The 17165-nt window shown below is 38.7% G+C and overlaps 1 protein-coding gene across 1 annotated transcript in view; it reads left to right on the forward strand.

The window, feature by feature from the left end:
• The window catches only part of Pou6f2 (POU class 6 homeobox 2), a 454978-nt gene that overhangs the window by 197156 nt on the left and 240657 nt on the right, over positions 1-17165 (forward strand). The window contains exons 3-4 of the mRNA XM_077796791.1: positions 5569-5660; positions 8638-8866. Of these exons, the coding sequence (XP_077652917.1) occupies positions 5569-5660; positions 8638-8866 (321 nt within the window). The remainder of the gene's footprint in view (positions 1-5568; positions 5661-8637; positions 8867-17165) is intronic.

The following is a 17165-nucleotide window of genomic DNA, read 5'->3' on the forward strand; positions in this document are numbered from 1 at the left end:
GATTATGTTTGTGCTAATGCATAGAGGACAGAAGCCCACACTCAGACGTCTGAAGAACCTGATTCATTAAAAATGCATTGGTTGTTAACAAGGGAATCTTACGTGCTGGATGCTAAAGGGATGGTCAACACATGATGGGGACATCAGGGATGAGCAAGTCCTATTTGCAGTTTTGTTTCCTTTTCAATCTACTGCAGCCACCATGTCCTCTTCACAAAGAGAGTGGGATAAGGCTTCAGAAGGTATATACCCACTTAGGGTGAAAAATATTATATGTGTTTCTTCAAATGACTTTTTTGAAAGAAGTAAATTCAAAACTCTACTCTGGATTATACACCTGTTTACTTTTGGAGTAGCTGAGAGGTGCTGAGCCTTGTTTGCCTCCATTAATGAAAAATCTGTTACAACAAAATTTAAAAAAAAAAAACAATTTGCAAAACAAATATGAACTTGCTATGAGGAACATGGTAGCACTCATCAGTGACAGCCACTCAGGAACTCTGAACTTGAGCAGGGTGGGGAGAGGGAGCTTGAGAGGCTCCATCCTCAGGGAGGCACTAAAAGGAGGAGTGTTGGGCTGTCATCCCTCTCAACTCTGTGAGTCACCATGTTCCTCCAGGGCAGAGGAATCTATAGGAAACTGCAGGTTTCAGATGTGAGATCACACCTGGAAAGATGGTGTTGTAGGAATGAATGGTCTCTGACAGCAGGCATTTTAATAATTAAAAACCAGTCTTTGCCAAGTACACTCCCCAAACTCCTAGTCAGTCTTTCCATGTCGTCACTGTCCTTGCTGTAACAGATTTAAATCTGGTTTCTCTGTATTTGCAAAGAATTAACACATATTACATAGCTATTTAAAATTTTGTAGTATGGCTCTTTAAAATCAGTTTTTACACTCCTTGAGTTACCTGTGAATTAATTATAATTAATTTATAACAAAAAATTAATTATAATTAATATAACAAAAGAGAGGTATCTGAGAAGATTCTTCCCCTTTCTGAGCTAGAAGTCAATCAGGATTGCTGTGAGACAAAGTTCCAAGAGAAAAAACTTGGAAAGCCATGGGGACTGCCAGATGAAGATGCATCCACTATTCATAAAACTAATTGCACATGGTATCCTCAGTGCTGAGGAGATTCAGACTCCCTTGTGGGCAGCTAAGTCGAAATGTCCACAGAAACCACCTCTTAGAATCTCTGTCAATAGCCTCCTGTGGAATGTGACCCTCTGTGTGTTTGAGAAGCTCCACAAATGATTCACAGTCTCAAGTGTGGGCCTCTAGTCCTAGCCATGGTCTGTGTGAGAATTTGGAAGCTCTTTGCTGGTATCTTGGTGCCATAGTTCCTCATTATGCAACCATAAACTAAAGGGAATATTATACAGTTAGCTCTCTGTATTTCTAGGATCTATAACCTCAGATTCAACCAACCATGGACTGAAAATAATCGGGGAAAAATTGCATTTGTACTGAATATATATATTCAGTACAAATTCAAATATATATATATGTATGTATTCATATATATATATATGTATGTATTCATATATATATATATATATATTTTTTTTTTCTTGCCATTTCTGCCTACACAATATAATATAATGACTACTTACATAGCTTTTACATTGTATTAGGTATTATGAGTAATCCAGAGATGATTTAAAGTATTTGAGAGAATATGGGTACATTTTATGTAAATGCTACACTATTTTATGTAAGGGACTTGGGCATCCCTGAGCTGTGGTATCTATGTGGAGTCCTGGAACCCATCTTTTGGATACTGAGGGATGACTGTTATAAACATCTCATTTCATAGCCTCTTAAAGACTCAGCTATTTATTTTTATTCCAAACATTCATTTAATGGTGCACAGTAATAGTTAGAGGTAATGCAAGCCTTTGCGGATGTGTAGGAAGGAGTGGGCTGTGCACATAGGAATGGGAATATGTACTGAGTTACCTCAGGGGAGGTGAATATTATGGACAGATTAAATAGTATTAAATATTATTAGTTTAAATGCAAATTTTATTAGAGTATAGGACCCAACCAAAATTGCATTTGTATAACAAGCACGCACCATTTCAAGAAACATACTTATTTACATTTATATATTAGCTTATTTAAGTCTCACAATAGCCACCCTATGATGGAGGTGCTGTCATTATCCCTGACTTCTACAAGAGGCAGCTGATGTATAAAGATATTAGGATACAAGCCCAAGTTGGTGCTCTTAGTTAAGTGGCAGAGCTCAATATAAACCTAGGCAGAGTTTAACATTTAAAAACATCCCTGCCTATAACCCTTCCACCAAACTGCTTTTCCTTTCTGTCTGTGTTCATCGGCTTTGTGTCATGAGGAAAGTTTCACCATTTCATTTTGGTTCACCATTTCAGAGGTTCTAGTCCATGATCCATAGCTTTGAACCTGCAGGGAGGCAGCACATCATGGTGGGGAAGCCCGTGGTAGAGGAAAGCTGCTGACCTCACAGTGGATGGAAAGTAAAGAGAATGAGAAGAGGGGCCAGGGCCCTGATGTCCCCTTCAAGGGCATAGTTCTAATGACTCAACTTCCTCCATAAGGCCCCATCTCCCAAAGGTTTCACCACCTCCCAGTTGTGCCCCAGGCTGAGACCAAGTCATCAGCACATGGGCTATAGCAATATGCCAATTAATTGAGGTACAATTTGCCAATAAGCTAGTAATTTGAAGATACTTCCAAGGCTTAATGTTAAACAATTGCAGGTAGTCTCCTTGATGCCAACATCGATCTTAAAGGAATTATACCTCTGCCAACCTCTATTGTTATTGAGTGAATACTCATCACATATGAATGATATCCCTACAAGAAGTAGGGAACCTGCAGCCTAGTTCCATGACCCACTGAGCTTGGAGTTGCTGTGCAAAAAGCACAGGAATTCCCTTCAGAACTGGCCTCAGGGAACTTTCTTGGGATTCCTTGGTCCCCAGAGATGTAAAATATTTTCCAGACTCTAGGTCAGAAGGAACTTACCCAACCCATTCAAGTTTGTATTTTTATATCCATGCTCCTGGAAATATCTAACCTCAAATTCTCTGCTAATGCACAGCTAAGGGTGGCTTCAAATCTCTGAAACCTTTAACCAATGTCATTTATTCATTCTGACTGCTGGATTCCCCTGCAGCTCTGAGAAGGTCCCTATTCAGGAATGCCTTCCAACTAGACAGATTATTATTATGGTCCTACAAGGTTAAGCATGATACACATGTTTGGGGAAAATGGAGATGTGCATTAAGAAGAAACATTACTTTTTGATCCAGACAAGAGAGCATATATAATCTCCTCTAGAGCCTGTGAAAGACTTCATTTTACACATGAAATTGTGTGGAATTGCCCCCAGACTGCATTGAACATGGTTTTTAAGAATATCCAGCCCTGGAACAAGCTGCTGAGCACCAGAGAGAGCCTCAAAGCAACAAAGAATAAATGTAAGCAAATGCAATCTGTGTAAAGTTGTAGGGAAAAAATACACTTTTTATACACACATTGCCTGTATAGGACCATCCTAAACATTGTAATGGCACGCATTAGGAAGAATCCAAACTGGGCCTGGCACACTTTAAAGAAAAATTACACAGAGGGCCTTACATGGTACAGAAATTTTTTTAAAATTTAAGATATACACACACACACACACACACACATAAAGGGTTTTACATTTTTTTTTCTGTGCATCATAAAACTTGCATTTTACAATCTGGTTAAAAAAAATTCATACCTGACAAATTTGAGGAAGCAACAAATTTTTAAAAACAGTGAAAATTTTTAGCCATTTGCAGATTAACCTAATCTGAATGTTTGATTTAAAGCATCATTTTGCGACCAGGTAACTTATTTGCAGTCATAAAGTTCTGCTGAGAATTTTAAGGCAAAAATAGGAATCGGGTATATAAGAACAGACACCATGAGATTACATTGCATAAGGCACTTTCTCATTTACAATGCTCTGCTTTTCAAGCATAATAAGTAAATCATATAAAAAATTTAGAAGAAAGATCTTCTCACATTATGGGGAAATTGCTGGCAGCTTCTGATAGGTCATCTTACCCTTGTTATTAAATGACAGCGATCATTAAAATGCCAAACATATTTTGACAGAATTCACTTTATAAAATGTCAGCAAGTCTGTGTTTTTATTAGTTTGTTCCAAATCAATTTAGAAATTTCAATAGAATGCTTGTAAGTATTCCCCAAGCAATGTCCATTCCTGACTTTCTGCACAAAAAAAAAATATTACAAATTAATCAGATTTTCAGATTTCTGCATAATGGCTTTGCACGTTTATTGCTTAATCCTATTATAAAATGCTGTTATGATTGACACATCGCTGTGGAGATAGAAGTCAATTGAATAATATGTAGCAGTCAATTTTATTTGTAGCTTAATGTGCTGAAGTATTTTTTCCACATTTCCATTATTTATAAGTCTGTCCCTTTGGAGAATATATAGAAGAATTTGTTTTAAATGAGCCAATAATACCTTCTTTAAAATTTATAAGTGTGACAGAATCATATCTTTTTTTTTTTCTTGGTCGTCCATAGCATGCCAGTAAACAGGGTTTGAATTGTCTTCCACTTGCTATTCATAGGACAAACATCAGGAAAGAGGATCTTGTTAAGGTTTGCTTGGAATTGGATTTCCACCATCCCATTAGAAAACTCCAAGAAAACAAAAGCTAGCAACTAGAAACCTTCAAAAATGGCTGCCAGTTTTGTTTGTGTATTCACATATTTATTGTTCTACTATTGTCTTAACACTACGGTTTGTCCTGAAACAAAGCACATAAGCACACACAGAGACTCTAGTGTTCAAAGAACTTTAAAGATTTGCTGCTTTGGTGTTTCCTGCTTTGTAGTCTGAAAGGATTCCAGCACAGGAAACAAGTTTTGTTCAGTGCTTAGCATAGTGTGGGGCTCCCAGGAGTTACTATGGGATTCCTCCTCTTTCAATTAGCAATCAAGAAACTTGCTGAAGGAAATCCATGTACTTGTTGGAATATTTTGAAAAGTGATTTTTGAAAGAGGCTTTGTTCTTAGGAAAAGGCACGTACAAGATTCAGAGTCTGAAGCATGTGTGGAAAGAGGGATTAGGGTATGAAGAAGAGGGGAAGCCATATTAGGGGATAATGTGGATGGACTTGGTCATGTCTGAGATCGAACCATTTTGACTTTGGAAAATTAGATAAGCTGTGGCTCACTTGTCCACAAAGGACACAGTTCCCCATGTGTACCACACGCTGCCAGGCACTACGCACACTGATGTCTGATGCAAACCTCTTGGTGCAACTGATGATAGTATTGCTTTCTCCCCTGTCCTCGCTTTCTACCTTGCTATGACTTTGGCCTTTTTGAATGTCCCTTCGCATCATTTATGCAGTTGACAAGTGATTTGAGCACTGGAACTATTGATAAACTACTCTGTCATATCATTTGTCCCTTAATGCTCTGTGACATCACAGGGAAACGGGGTCATGTGCAGTTCCCAGGCTGGATCTCATATTAAGGGAGCATGTCTCTTTTGAATTTCAGGGGCCAGGGGCAACGCGACACCATCAGACCCAGGCACTCCTGACCAACACCAGACTGGCCAGACTCACCCCCCATTTCCCGTTGGGCCACAGGTCAGTATCTTTCAACTGCTATCCATTAGGCTGCATTTAGGATGGCTTAACCATATAAATAACCAAATAAATAATAATGAGTTAAATCCAATTAACTCCAACAGAGCAAAGATGGTGATAAATTTTCGTATGGGAAGCTGTATGTCTACATTATTTATTAAATACCACCAAGAATATGCATTTGCAAAACTATTCTCTCTTCTTTAAGGAAAGTTTGTTTTAATCATTTGGAAACATTTTTCCCCCTCTTAAACCCACTCCATCTGTTCTCTTGGTTACTGTGCAGTTTTCTTGAAAGTAAAACTTTAATGACTGGAGTGTGAAGAAAATTAAGTTATTTCAACCTTACTATAGCCATTTTTGAAATACAAGATGTGATTTAATATAAAAAAGTTAATGCAATTTTAATGCAAGTTCAGCTTATTGGGTTTGACAATACTGTACATCACACATAGCTCCTGCATTAATAAAGAAATACATTCATTATTTTTTAAAGTCCAATATTTGTTTTTTGCAGCCTGGTGTGGGTTATATGGAGATGTAGAACACAATTATAAAAGAGTGAGCTTCTTTTAACCTCTGTCGTTTAGTATGAAGCTTTCAGAGTTCATCCTATTTTTATGGAAGGAGATATTGGGGACTTTTCCTTCCGCTGTCATGTTGTTCCTGGAAATTAATCACTTTCAGCACATTGAGGGCTTGCTCAAGAGATAAGCTTGGTTGGTCTTGTTGTTCTAGTTGCTACCAAGTCTCCTAATAGCCTCAGATCCTATCCTCCAGCTCAGAGCAAGTCTGGGTAGATATCTATTGGGTTACCAAAGCCCAGAGAACATTTTATGGAAATTTCAGTAACTTCTTTCTTTGTGTTATACCCTGTATAATGTTGTTGTTACATCATGCATGTGTGTGCACAGATGTGTTTGAAAGTGTACTAGTCCTAACACACTCCAATACCTCCAGATTAGGTACATAGCATGACAGATCCAGGACAGTGAGGAACGGTGGCACTGTGACAAACTGGAGGGACATGGCCCGCTCTCAGCCCACAAATCCACTTTAAAAATCCTTCAGGCCAATAACTTCAAATCTATGTATGTCATCTTAGGACTTGCCTGTTTACCTTCCCATTTAACATATTTCATGGCAGTGATGTCATACCAAGAGTCTGAGGGTCACCTTATAATTTTACTCTTACACCCAAAGTCTGTTTATTTTGCTCTTCAAAGTAATTTTGTATTTTTTTAAAAAAAGAGACATACAACTATTTGATGTGAATTTGATAAAGTGTGAAAATATATTAGGAACTAGGTCCATGGGGTCTAGAGAAGAGGTTCTAAATCTGAGCTGCTGGAGTCCAAAGGCTTCTCCAGAGTGTCCCTGAGGGACATGGAGGGTACAGAGGAGGGATGGCTAAAGGTGGGCTCAGCCTTTCTACTCCTCTCCTCATCATTCAAATGCAGTAGTCCCACTCTTCTACATCTGTTCTTTGTATTGGTGAAAGGGGTAAAATATGGACTCTGGAACCACCCTCCTGCACTTGAACTTGACTTCCCCCACACATACTATAAGTGAGTCTTTGGGCAAGTTACTAATTTTCTGTACCTCATTGATAAGATAACTGAAGCATTAGAATAGTGTGCCTGGCTATTATATATTGGGCTTTGTATCATGCTTCTATTTAATCATCTTTCCTTTATAGAATCATACTGCATTTAAAAACCATTGATAAGAGTTTTATATTGGTTCTACAGAATAAAACTGAATTTAGGATTAGGTTTTGCACAGTAGCTCCCACAGGAGAATAATAAAGTCCTAGATTAAAGATGTTAAGATGAAATGATTCTTGAGGTCACTTAGCCAGGCCAGGACAGAGATCCTTACCACAACACCCTTATGAGGGCCTCACTCCAACACTTAAGCAGACCTTGTGCCCAGCAGCTCTGCCTTGCAACCTCAAACAATGGTTATTGGATCAATAATGTATATAAATGTGTATTTTATAATATCATTTGAATTAGGCAAAGAGTGTTTGAATAATAAGAGAACTTTTAAAGATTTTATTTTAAAAATGTAAAAAATAAATATTCTTATTTTTATGTTCCATTTTAGATCTTGATGTTCTACACATGTGACTTCACCATTTTAATAATAATCATTTACTTAATTAATAATTATATGGGTTTTTTTGTATACTCTCCTGTTATAAACATCTTCCATTTTTCTTAAGAAGTGTCATCATAGTCCATTTTAATGACTATGCAATGTCTCATCAAGTTTCATTCTGTAACACACTATTTTCCAACATTTATGCATTTTAAAATGTAATGCATATTTCCATGCATTTATCTTTTTTCCTTTTGAATTCTATCTTTAAGCTATATCCTAGGAGTATATTCTGAGTCAAAAGGGGATGAATATATTTGCAGCTCTTGCTATGTATTTCCAAATTGCTTTCCAAAAGGATTATGTCAGTATACATGTCCTCCAGTCATTCATCTGCATAATGGTATCACTACAGACTTTTTAGCAACAAGTAAATCTTTTACATTATTTTTGTTAATAGCTGAAAATAGTATTTCATCGCTATTTTTGAACCAGAAATATCCCACCAACTTCAATGAGCTCTTTCCAGAACAACACAGGATAAATTAGCGGAGAGTTTCAAATATATGAAAGTTTAGAATCAAATGAAAATTCATTGGAAGGCTATGATACAAGTGTAAGGTATTACTTTTAAAGGTATTTGAACACCTCAGAGGAAGTCTAAACCAAATAAAAAATTTCAAAGGAATAAATGAAATGTGATTTCCAAATTTTTCTTCTGACAGAAATCTCTTTTTCTGGGATAGAGTGTGATTCTTTGCTTCTTCTTCAGGAACTTTCTGACCCTACCAAAACGGAAAGAATATACTTTAAAAGCCCATGCATGCCTTGGTTCCACTGCAAAGTGAGCTGGGTTTCTCTTGTTTCTTCACAGCCACTTCTGACGGCACAGCAGTTAGCCTCTGCTGTGGCCGGCGTGATGCCCGGAGGCCCTCCAGCCCTCAATCAGCCTATCCTCATCCCTTTCAACATGGCCGGCCAGCTAGGAGGTCAGCAAGGACTGGTCCTCACACTGCCTACAGCAAATCTCACCAACATCCAAGGGCTGGTAGCAGCAGCTGCAGCTGGAGGCATTATGACTCTGCCATTGCAAAATCTACAAGGTAACTCATGAGTCCTTATGTGGTATAGGGCTCTACACGTTCTCTGAAGTGGAGAAAGAAAGTGCCCTGAATGGTAAATGTGGTTCAGAGTTGCTTCCATCATGAAGGAAATAAAAGACTTCTTTTGGAAGCAATGTTGCCAGTTGTCTATGAATCCTGAGCTTGTTCTAGCCAGGGCTTTATCAGCCATCATTTCTTAACATTGATACTGAGAACTTTCCGGTCTTCTGGAACAATTTTTGAGTAACTGTTGCAAACACGTCAAACATTTAATTATAAAACGCCTGTGTTGTTATTTGTAAGCCTAAGTTAAAACATCCCAAGTTCTTTAATTGAGCCACATGCAAAGAAAATTTAGAGATTTCTTGCTTGTGTGAAGTGGGTGGAGGATACCCAGGGCATCTTTTGAAATAATTAATTTAATGATGATTTTGCTTACTATGTACATTTGAATTATATTTATTTTAAAATTTTATTATTCAACCCCATGTTTTTGTAATGAGAAAATACTTGGATATTGAGCCTTTAAATCATATGACACATAACAGGAGTGCAACTCTAATTTTGCTAAGGATGCTAATTCTTCTGAGACTATGAAAGTTTGGACTTTCTTTTAAAAAGATCTGAAGTACTGACAGATGGATTTACAAAAGACTTCATCAAAGGAAGAATTATTATGATGGAAAATGATTTGAATATGAGTAATATGCCTCCTAAAGAGAAAACTAACTTCCCTTGGACTAGTTTGGACTAGTCAAAGATATTTGTTATCTCCATTAATGAAAATGTTAAGTTTTTTCTTCATAATTCGGGTTTAGCTAAGTATGTTATCAGAATAACAATTTAAAATACTTTTTTAACTGGTCATAGTCAGGGACCTATATAATTTATTAAACTGGTCAGAGCTCTGTTCACAGACTAAGAAACAAAGTAAAAACCGGTGAGCTCTGGACCTGAACTTATTTGCACTCTGAATATTCTGATATCCCACCCATTGTTGCCACTTCTTAACTTTCATTTTAATGTTTAAAACAAAGTCTCTCTTAGGCCATTAAATTGTGCCAAGAAACTTGCCATTCATAAATCATGCATGCTCAGGATACGCTAATGCACAAACTTTGCCTGTTTCGATTTTGAGAGTGCCTGGGAAGCCAGAAACTCGAGATTAAGTAAATAAAGCAGGAATATACAAGGTGAAAGCAGAAGCAACAAAGTGTAGGGAGAGGCTTTTTAATGTAGGTGGATGATGAAATCTTAATGAAGAAATGGGCATTATCAAAATGCAGTCTTCCATTTGAAACATTTGTGCTTGTGGGAATATTGAATATTATAAATAAACATAAGCTCACAGAGCTCCTAGGCCATGAATTAATCCTGCTTGGTTAAGATGGACACCAAAGTCAGAGCAAAAAACAAGTATCTTTATGGTTTGATAGTCTTAGGATTCTAGTAGCTCTCATTTTGAGGGTTCAAAATTAATGACTGGTTTAATGTGGACCTCTTCCTACGAGGATTTTTTTTTTTAATGTCAAATTTGAGTATGAGTTTATGGTTTGAAATTTGGTTCTTCTCTGCGCCTTTGCTTTCAGAAGATGAATCCCAAGTTTTGTGACCTAATTAAGTAGGGGCAACAAAAGCATTGGCTCATTTTATCCCTTGGTGCTTCGGACACGACTTCCCCGTCAGCATCATTTTCAGAAGTGTATTGGAGTTGACAGCCCCGCTCTTGCCCGCTCCACAAGCACAAGCAAACATTTTTTTTCCCCTTTGTCTTCGCCTTTGAAATTTCAGTGATGTTGGGGTGAGGGGGTGCTGTGATCATTAAAATAAAACACCTTCCAGGAACCAGTCAACTGATTATGGGAAATGCTCCTAATTTGTCTTAACACAGAGCCCCTCCTCCAACACCTTCTTTTTGAATGTTCTTATAAATAAAAAGCCAAATCCTAAATCACTGTCAGGACACAGGGAAGTTCTACCTACATCTTTCCTTGGGCTTTTCTGTCTCTTTCTTTATCTTTCCACATGGTTTCTTTACCACCCACACCTCACTAGTCTAAGAAGAAAACCTTCCTGGTTTGCCTGAGACTGGGAGGTCTCCCAGGACAGACATTTCAGTGTTCAAATCTAAAAAAAAATCCCAAGCAAACCAGGAAAAGCTGGCTGCCCAGTAAGAAGTCCAAGGGCAATAAGGATAGTATTCAGGATGTCTCATTTCTCCAATGTGCCCAAGATCAATGTCTCCCACCTAAAGGGCAATACTAGTGGTCACCTTGTAATCAGTCTACCAGAAGAAAACCTAAAGTTGACCTCACCTCCCTTAGGCAATATACTGCAGCCCTTGGAGATCCTGAGGCAGTGTCCATGGCCTGTGCCACTTCCCAGGTTATACTGCATGAAGAAGGGAGTGGCACCTGGGATAGTGAGTGGTTGGCTGGGAAGAAAATCATCTGCAGAGTCCTGGTCCTCTTTGAAACTGAACCATTCCTAAATGTTTTCAAGTCACATTGTCTCTCAAGTATGGAAATTTTGTAAATCTTTACCCACTTTCGTATAATGAACAGCCTTCTCGTAGCCTATGCTCACAGAAACCTCAGCTTTCAGACCTCTTTTAAAATGGCTGGAAATTCTGCCTGTTTATAATTGACATTCCATCTGCCCCAGTGATTTTATAAAACAAATTTGATTGGTGAGTGTGAGAGGGAGATTTAAGTGTAATACACCTAGTCCAAATTAAGTTCTGTTCCTATATGCCACACTTTGCCCTGGGTACTTCCCCTTTTCTCATTGTAAAGTGTTAGGTTTTTATTCATGAGATAACTTGGCCAATAGGAATTGTCTGACTGCTCTCCAACCTTTCTATTCAACCCTCCAGCCTTCTCATTCTTTTAGCTTAAAAGCTATAATTTTCTAAGAATTAAAAAGAAAAAGTTGCTGCCATCAGTTTCTTAATGGTTTGGAATTCAGGGATAAATTTTCAAATATTTTCCTTTTTACTAACGTGATGGAGAGTTTATTCATTTGTATCTTCTATCAAGTAACACAGAATAGCTCTCAGGGCCTCAGAGGCCAAGCTTCACATGTGTTTTAATGAGCACTCACGCCGTGACACCAGGGTGAGCTGCTATTCTCGGCCCAGGCAGTGAGGTTCATATCACAGTCTCCTCAGAATGTGCTCCCAGAGCATCGTCCTCAGCATCTCACAGGAGTTTGCTGCAAATACCCAATCTCCACACAGACCCATTGAACAGAATCTGCATTTTTAAAAGATCCCCAGGTGATTCCTATGCATATTAAAATTTTTCAAATGACAGTCTAGGGAGCTATTTTCAAAATTCATTTGACAACTCCCACTGTCTTAGTCTGTTTGGCTGCTATAACAAAAATTACCATAGACTTGGTGATTTATAAAGGATAAGTTTTACTTCTCACACTTTTGGAGGCTGAGAATTCCAACGTCCATAATTTCCGATCTCATGGAGTTCACTTCCTGGTTCATAGATGCTGTCTTCTTTCAGACCTCACAAGGAAGAGGGGGCAAGGGAATTCTCTGGAGTCCCTTTTTATAAGGAACTAATCACGTAGCCTAATCACATCTCTAAAGACCCTGCTTCCTAATACCATCACCTTGGGGGGTTAAGTTTTACCACATAAATTTTGAGGGGACACACCATGTAGTCTGTAGCATTCCCCAATATTGGCAGCACTTTTCTACTAGATTCTGATAATCCTACATAACATCAAGTAGTGCCCTAATTAATTTTCCTGCTCTCACTCATTACTCCAGACTCCAGATGAGGATGATGAACTTATTAGGAACATTTTTATTTCTCTTAAGACACCCAAGTCTCCAAGACCAAGAGGAATTCTCATTTATAATGGGAGCATTATAGAAGCCCTTGTGCTAAGATTTTACCCAGCAAAAGCTTTGCATTGCTGATAAAGAGATACAATGCCCAGCAGGAAACACATCTACACGGCCAGGGGCTTGTTTTCCTTTTCTTCTCAGATCTTTCTTCTATGCAACAAAGAGATCCAATCCTTTCTAGTAAATAATGGTATCTCATTGCAAGGAAATACATGAGAGTGAGGAGTTAGAAATGGTGCAGGGTCCCAGGAATAACTCTATAACTCAGTTCCCTCCTAACCCAGAATGAGGCATGAGCCTTAGAGGCTACAAGGATCCCATAGTCTATAGGCAATATTAGCCTGCTGCCTACAGCAGGCACATGTCTATCCTCCATGGTTATTAATCTGTCTCTCATCTTCTCCTGCTCCCTCCAGCACACTTCTCTGCTGCATGGGTTGGCTTTGGCTGATCCATAACTTAGGTTCACTCATGATATGCTTTGTCTCCTCTGAGTTCACGGTCATCTTTCCTACTCATGCACCTATTAGGAACTTTCCATTGCTATCCCTATCTCCACAGTGATTGTGTTTATCCTTGTCTTCATGTTTATCTAAAATTCAGAGTATTCAAGAAAGAAATTTCCTGTTGGGTTGAGCCTTTTTATTTTTGACTACCTCACAGGTCACTGGCCAAATCTGGAGATTGACTGAACCCACGTTGAGGTGTCCATTCCTATTCCAATTAACTATAATGTGGGAGGTAAGGTGGAAGCCAGGACGATGTGATATGGAACCAGGGAAAGCATGTTGAGGGAGCACGCCAGGCCTCCCTCACCTGAAGGGCAGTGGGCATGGAAAGTTATATATTGGCCTGTCCACTGGGAATTGCATTAGGCCGGTAGGATCTCCTGTGGGCATGCACTGAGAATGAAACCCACTCTGGACTCGGACATGCAAAAGGAGGGGTTTAGATTCTGACCACCTCAAAGAGAAATGTTTGGACATTCTCGATAAGATCCAAACCCATAAATGCTCTATTCAAAACACTCAGATGAGACCTAGAAATGACCTACTTCTCAACACCCTAGATCTCTACACAAAATAGGTGAGGTTTTGTGTCCTTCCCTTTTTTTCTCTTCCACTCATCCATCCAGGGTGCCTCCATTTCTGGGTTCTTTGTACCAAGCTCTTGTGACTTCCATCCCAGCAAGCCCACACCTGTGAACTGAGACTAATAATGACCACAGACCTCAAAGAAAGAAAATTACTAAGGTTGTTCTGTCATGCAGTTCCTAAACTCCTTGACAAGTCAGTGTCTTCCACTGTACTGGTGACTTTGGAGCATGGGCACGGTACTAAAAAATGTGAGTGCAGTTGCCCTAGGAAGGAAATAGAGGTTATTAGTTGATGTGGCAAAATAAAATCCCCTTTATGGAACTCATGCCAATGTACTGGGATCTTTCACTTTTCTTAAACTTAGGCAGAAAATATGCATTAAATGTAGGCAGCCTCAGCGAGACTAAGAGTGGCCACGGAGGAGTTAATGGGACAGCAGAGGTAGGTCTTCCTTCTAGGACAGATGATTCAGGTTAGTGGCTTGTTCTCATAGCCCAAGCCCAAATGACCTACTAATCACTGTAGGCAACATAAATGGTGAATATAAATGTGCTATGTGGGAGATTTATATCAAAGTGTGAACATTCCAGTTAAGTCAACCATAACATTTAAATTAATGACCAAAAATACATTAGAGAGTACGGCTTAACCTGAACATGGAAAAGCAATTAGGTTTAAGGCAAGTTTAAAAAAAAAAAATCAAGACGACGGATGTTTTTCCTGCCCTTAACTCTGGCAGCAATCCTTCCCTGGTTTTTCTCTACTCTCTGAATTAGTCTGCTTTGTGTGGCTATCACAGAATACTTAACACTGGGAACTTTATAAGGAAAAGAGGTTTACTTAGCTCAATTCAAAGTTCATGATTGAGTGACTTCCTAGAAAGGGCCTCTAGAAAGGGCCTTCTGGCCACATCAGAACAGCAGAGAACCAGTTGTGTATATAAGGGGCCAAGCCAAGGGGTGTCCTCAATATGTAAAACCCATTCTCATGAGACTCCCTCTCTGTGAACGATCAGTATCAATCCCTTCTGAGAGTGGCATCCCTATAACCTCACTACCTTCTACTAAGCTCCCTTCTTAAAGGTTCTACCACTTCAGCACCACTACACTCAGGACCAAATATCCTATCCTTTGGGGGACAAGTCATATTCCAACTATAGCACTCCTATGTATGTATTTGGGAAGATATATGGAATAGTTTGTGGGTTAGTAATTTCCTGTGAAAGTTGTTTTTCTCTTTTTGTTTCAGGAAGTGTTGTTTTCACTAGTGTATAATTTATATACAAGAAAACGCATGGACCTTAAGCACTCAGTTCAATGAATTCTGATACTTTTATATACCCACACAGCTTCCATCCACCGCAATCAATACACAAAACATTTCATTATCCCCAAATGTTCCCTTGTGTCACTTTGCAGTCAATCCCTTCCCTCCACCCAGGCAACCCCTGCTCCCTTTTCTGTCAGTATAGATTAGTTGCATCCGTTTGATAAGAACGTCTTATGGATGGATTCATATAGTATATATACTTTCTTCTAGCTGGTTCTTCTCATTCAACATAATGTCTTTAAATTCATCCATGTTGTATGTATATCAATGGTTCGTTTATTTTAATTTTCAAGTAGAGAAATTCTCCATTATAAAGATATGCCATGGTTTGTTTATTCACAGTCATTCCAACATCCAGGTTAGCCACTGCTATGAAGGTCCCCTCCTTGGAGAGTTTCCTTGATGGGGCATCTCTAGGGAGGCATCCTTGGTCACTGCTTTCCTTGTCCCTTGGCTACATCCCAGGGTCTTTGTCTGTTATCTATGTTGGCCACATCTGATGAGGGTGAATAAACATCTTTGGGTAGTTTCTCAGTCTATTTATGGCTTATGGAAACTTAGGGACCAAAGGGTTGCTTGAAGTTCCCAACAATTAAAGATCTGTAGCTTCATTGGAAAAGAGATTCAGAAAAGAAACTGCTTCTGCTCTTTTTGCCTAAAGTCAGTTCCATGTGCCAAGGTTTTTTTCAACACATGCATCTTAAGTCTAATTTATATTTCTTTCTCATCCCCACACCCTCCTTCTTTCAATTCAGGCCTCTATGTGAGGGCATTCTGGCCTCCTTGGCATTCTTGGGACACACTCAAGGGAGTCCGAATAGCCTCTATGCCTGATGGGCTTGGTCCCCATAGAGCATCAAGCCTACTTGCTTCCTCTTCCCCCATGCCAAGGACTCCTGTCCCTCTAACCTGATTTCTTTATTTCCTTATCACCATCTATGAAAATTCAAAATATTTGAGTCATTTTCTTCCTTCTTTTGCAAGCATTTTGGTCATGCCTATTGTAGCCATCAGGCAGCAATGTTGTGATGCTATAGAGGAGAATCCAAGTGTATGATGCACTTGTAATATGTATTGATGGTGTCTCACTCTGTGCCTAGAATGAAGCCCTGTCATGGGTATATTGGTTCACTAATGTGACTCAACAACAGAGGACAGTGCCTGGCTCACCTGTAATAGGTGGCCATGTATGGGTGGATGGATGGATGAATAAATAAATTTTAAATAATTAGTATGAGGTATTCAAGTGAAAAGAAATATAGAGAACATCCAACCTAGATAAGGAGGCATGAGGAGAATGAATGAATTCTGTCAGGTCCTATGAAGTTTGGTTGCTATTCAAGTAAAAGTTAAAAGTCCCATATGGCAAGAAATTAGACTGAAGAGGAAGGAAGGAGATAGTACTGGAGGACCTTGCAGGCCACTCCTATGTAAGAGACTGAACATCACAGAGTCTGATGTTAAAGGTGAACATACTTGAAGACAATGCCATTATACTATGATATTGTTGTGAATATATGTTTGCATTTACCTATTTATACTTGAATAATTCTAAGGATTTGAAGTAGTTTATAAAATGTATGAAAGATCAAAATCTTTTTACCACAATAAAATAAAAAATAAAAATCAGACTATGAGTTAGAACTAGAAAACAAGTCAAAACTACACATCCGGTTGCATAGATTTAATCATTGGATAGTTTAAAAAAAATACCACTTGGCAAAAGATTTGCTTTTTTTTTTATTAATGCAAGGTTTTTTCATTTATCAACACTTGTTGAACTTTCATAGTGTGTATACTAAGATTTGATCTAAATGGGGGATATAGAAGTAAAACCAAGAAGGTCCCTGAAGGCACATGTATGATAGTTGGGAAGTAAAGGGTGGCAGGGATGGAGACTTTAGACAGGGTCATCTGTCATGGTCTCTTCATTGCACAGACCTAAAGGATACAAGTGACTAAGCTGTACAATATCTGGAGGAAGAGTGTCCCCAAAAGTATTTCT

Source organism: Urocitellus parryii, chromosome 3 (genome assembly GCF_045843805.1).
Source record: "Urocitellus parryii isolate mUroPar1 chromosome 3, mUroPar1.hap1, whole genome shotgun sequence".
NCBI lineage: Eukaryota > Metazoa > Chordata > Mammalia > Rodentia > Sciuridae > Urocitellus > Urocitellus parryii.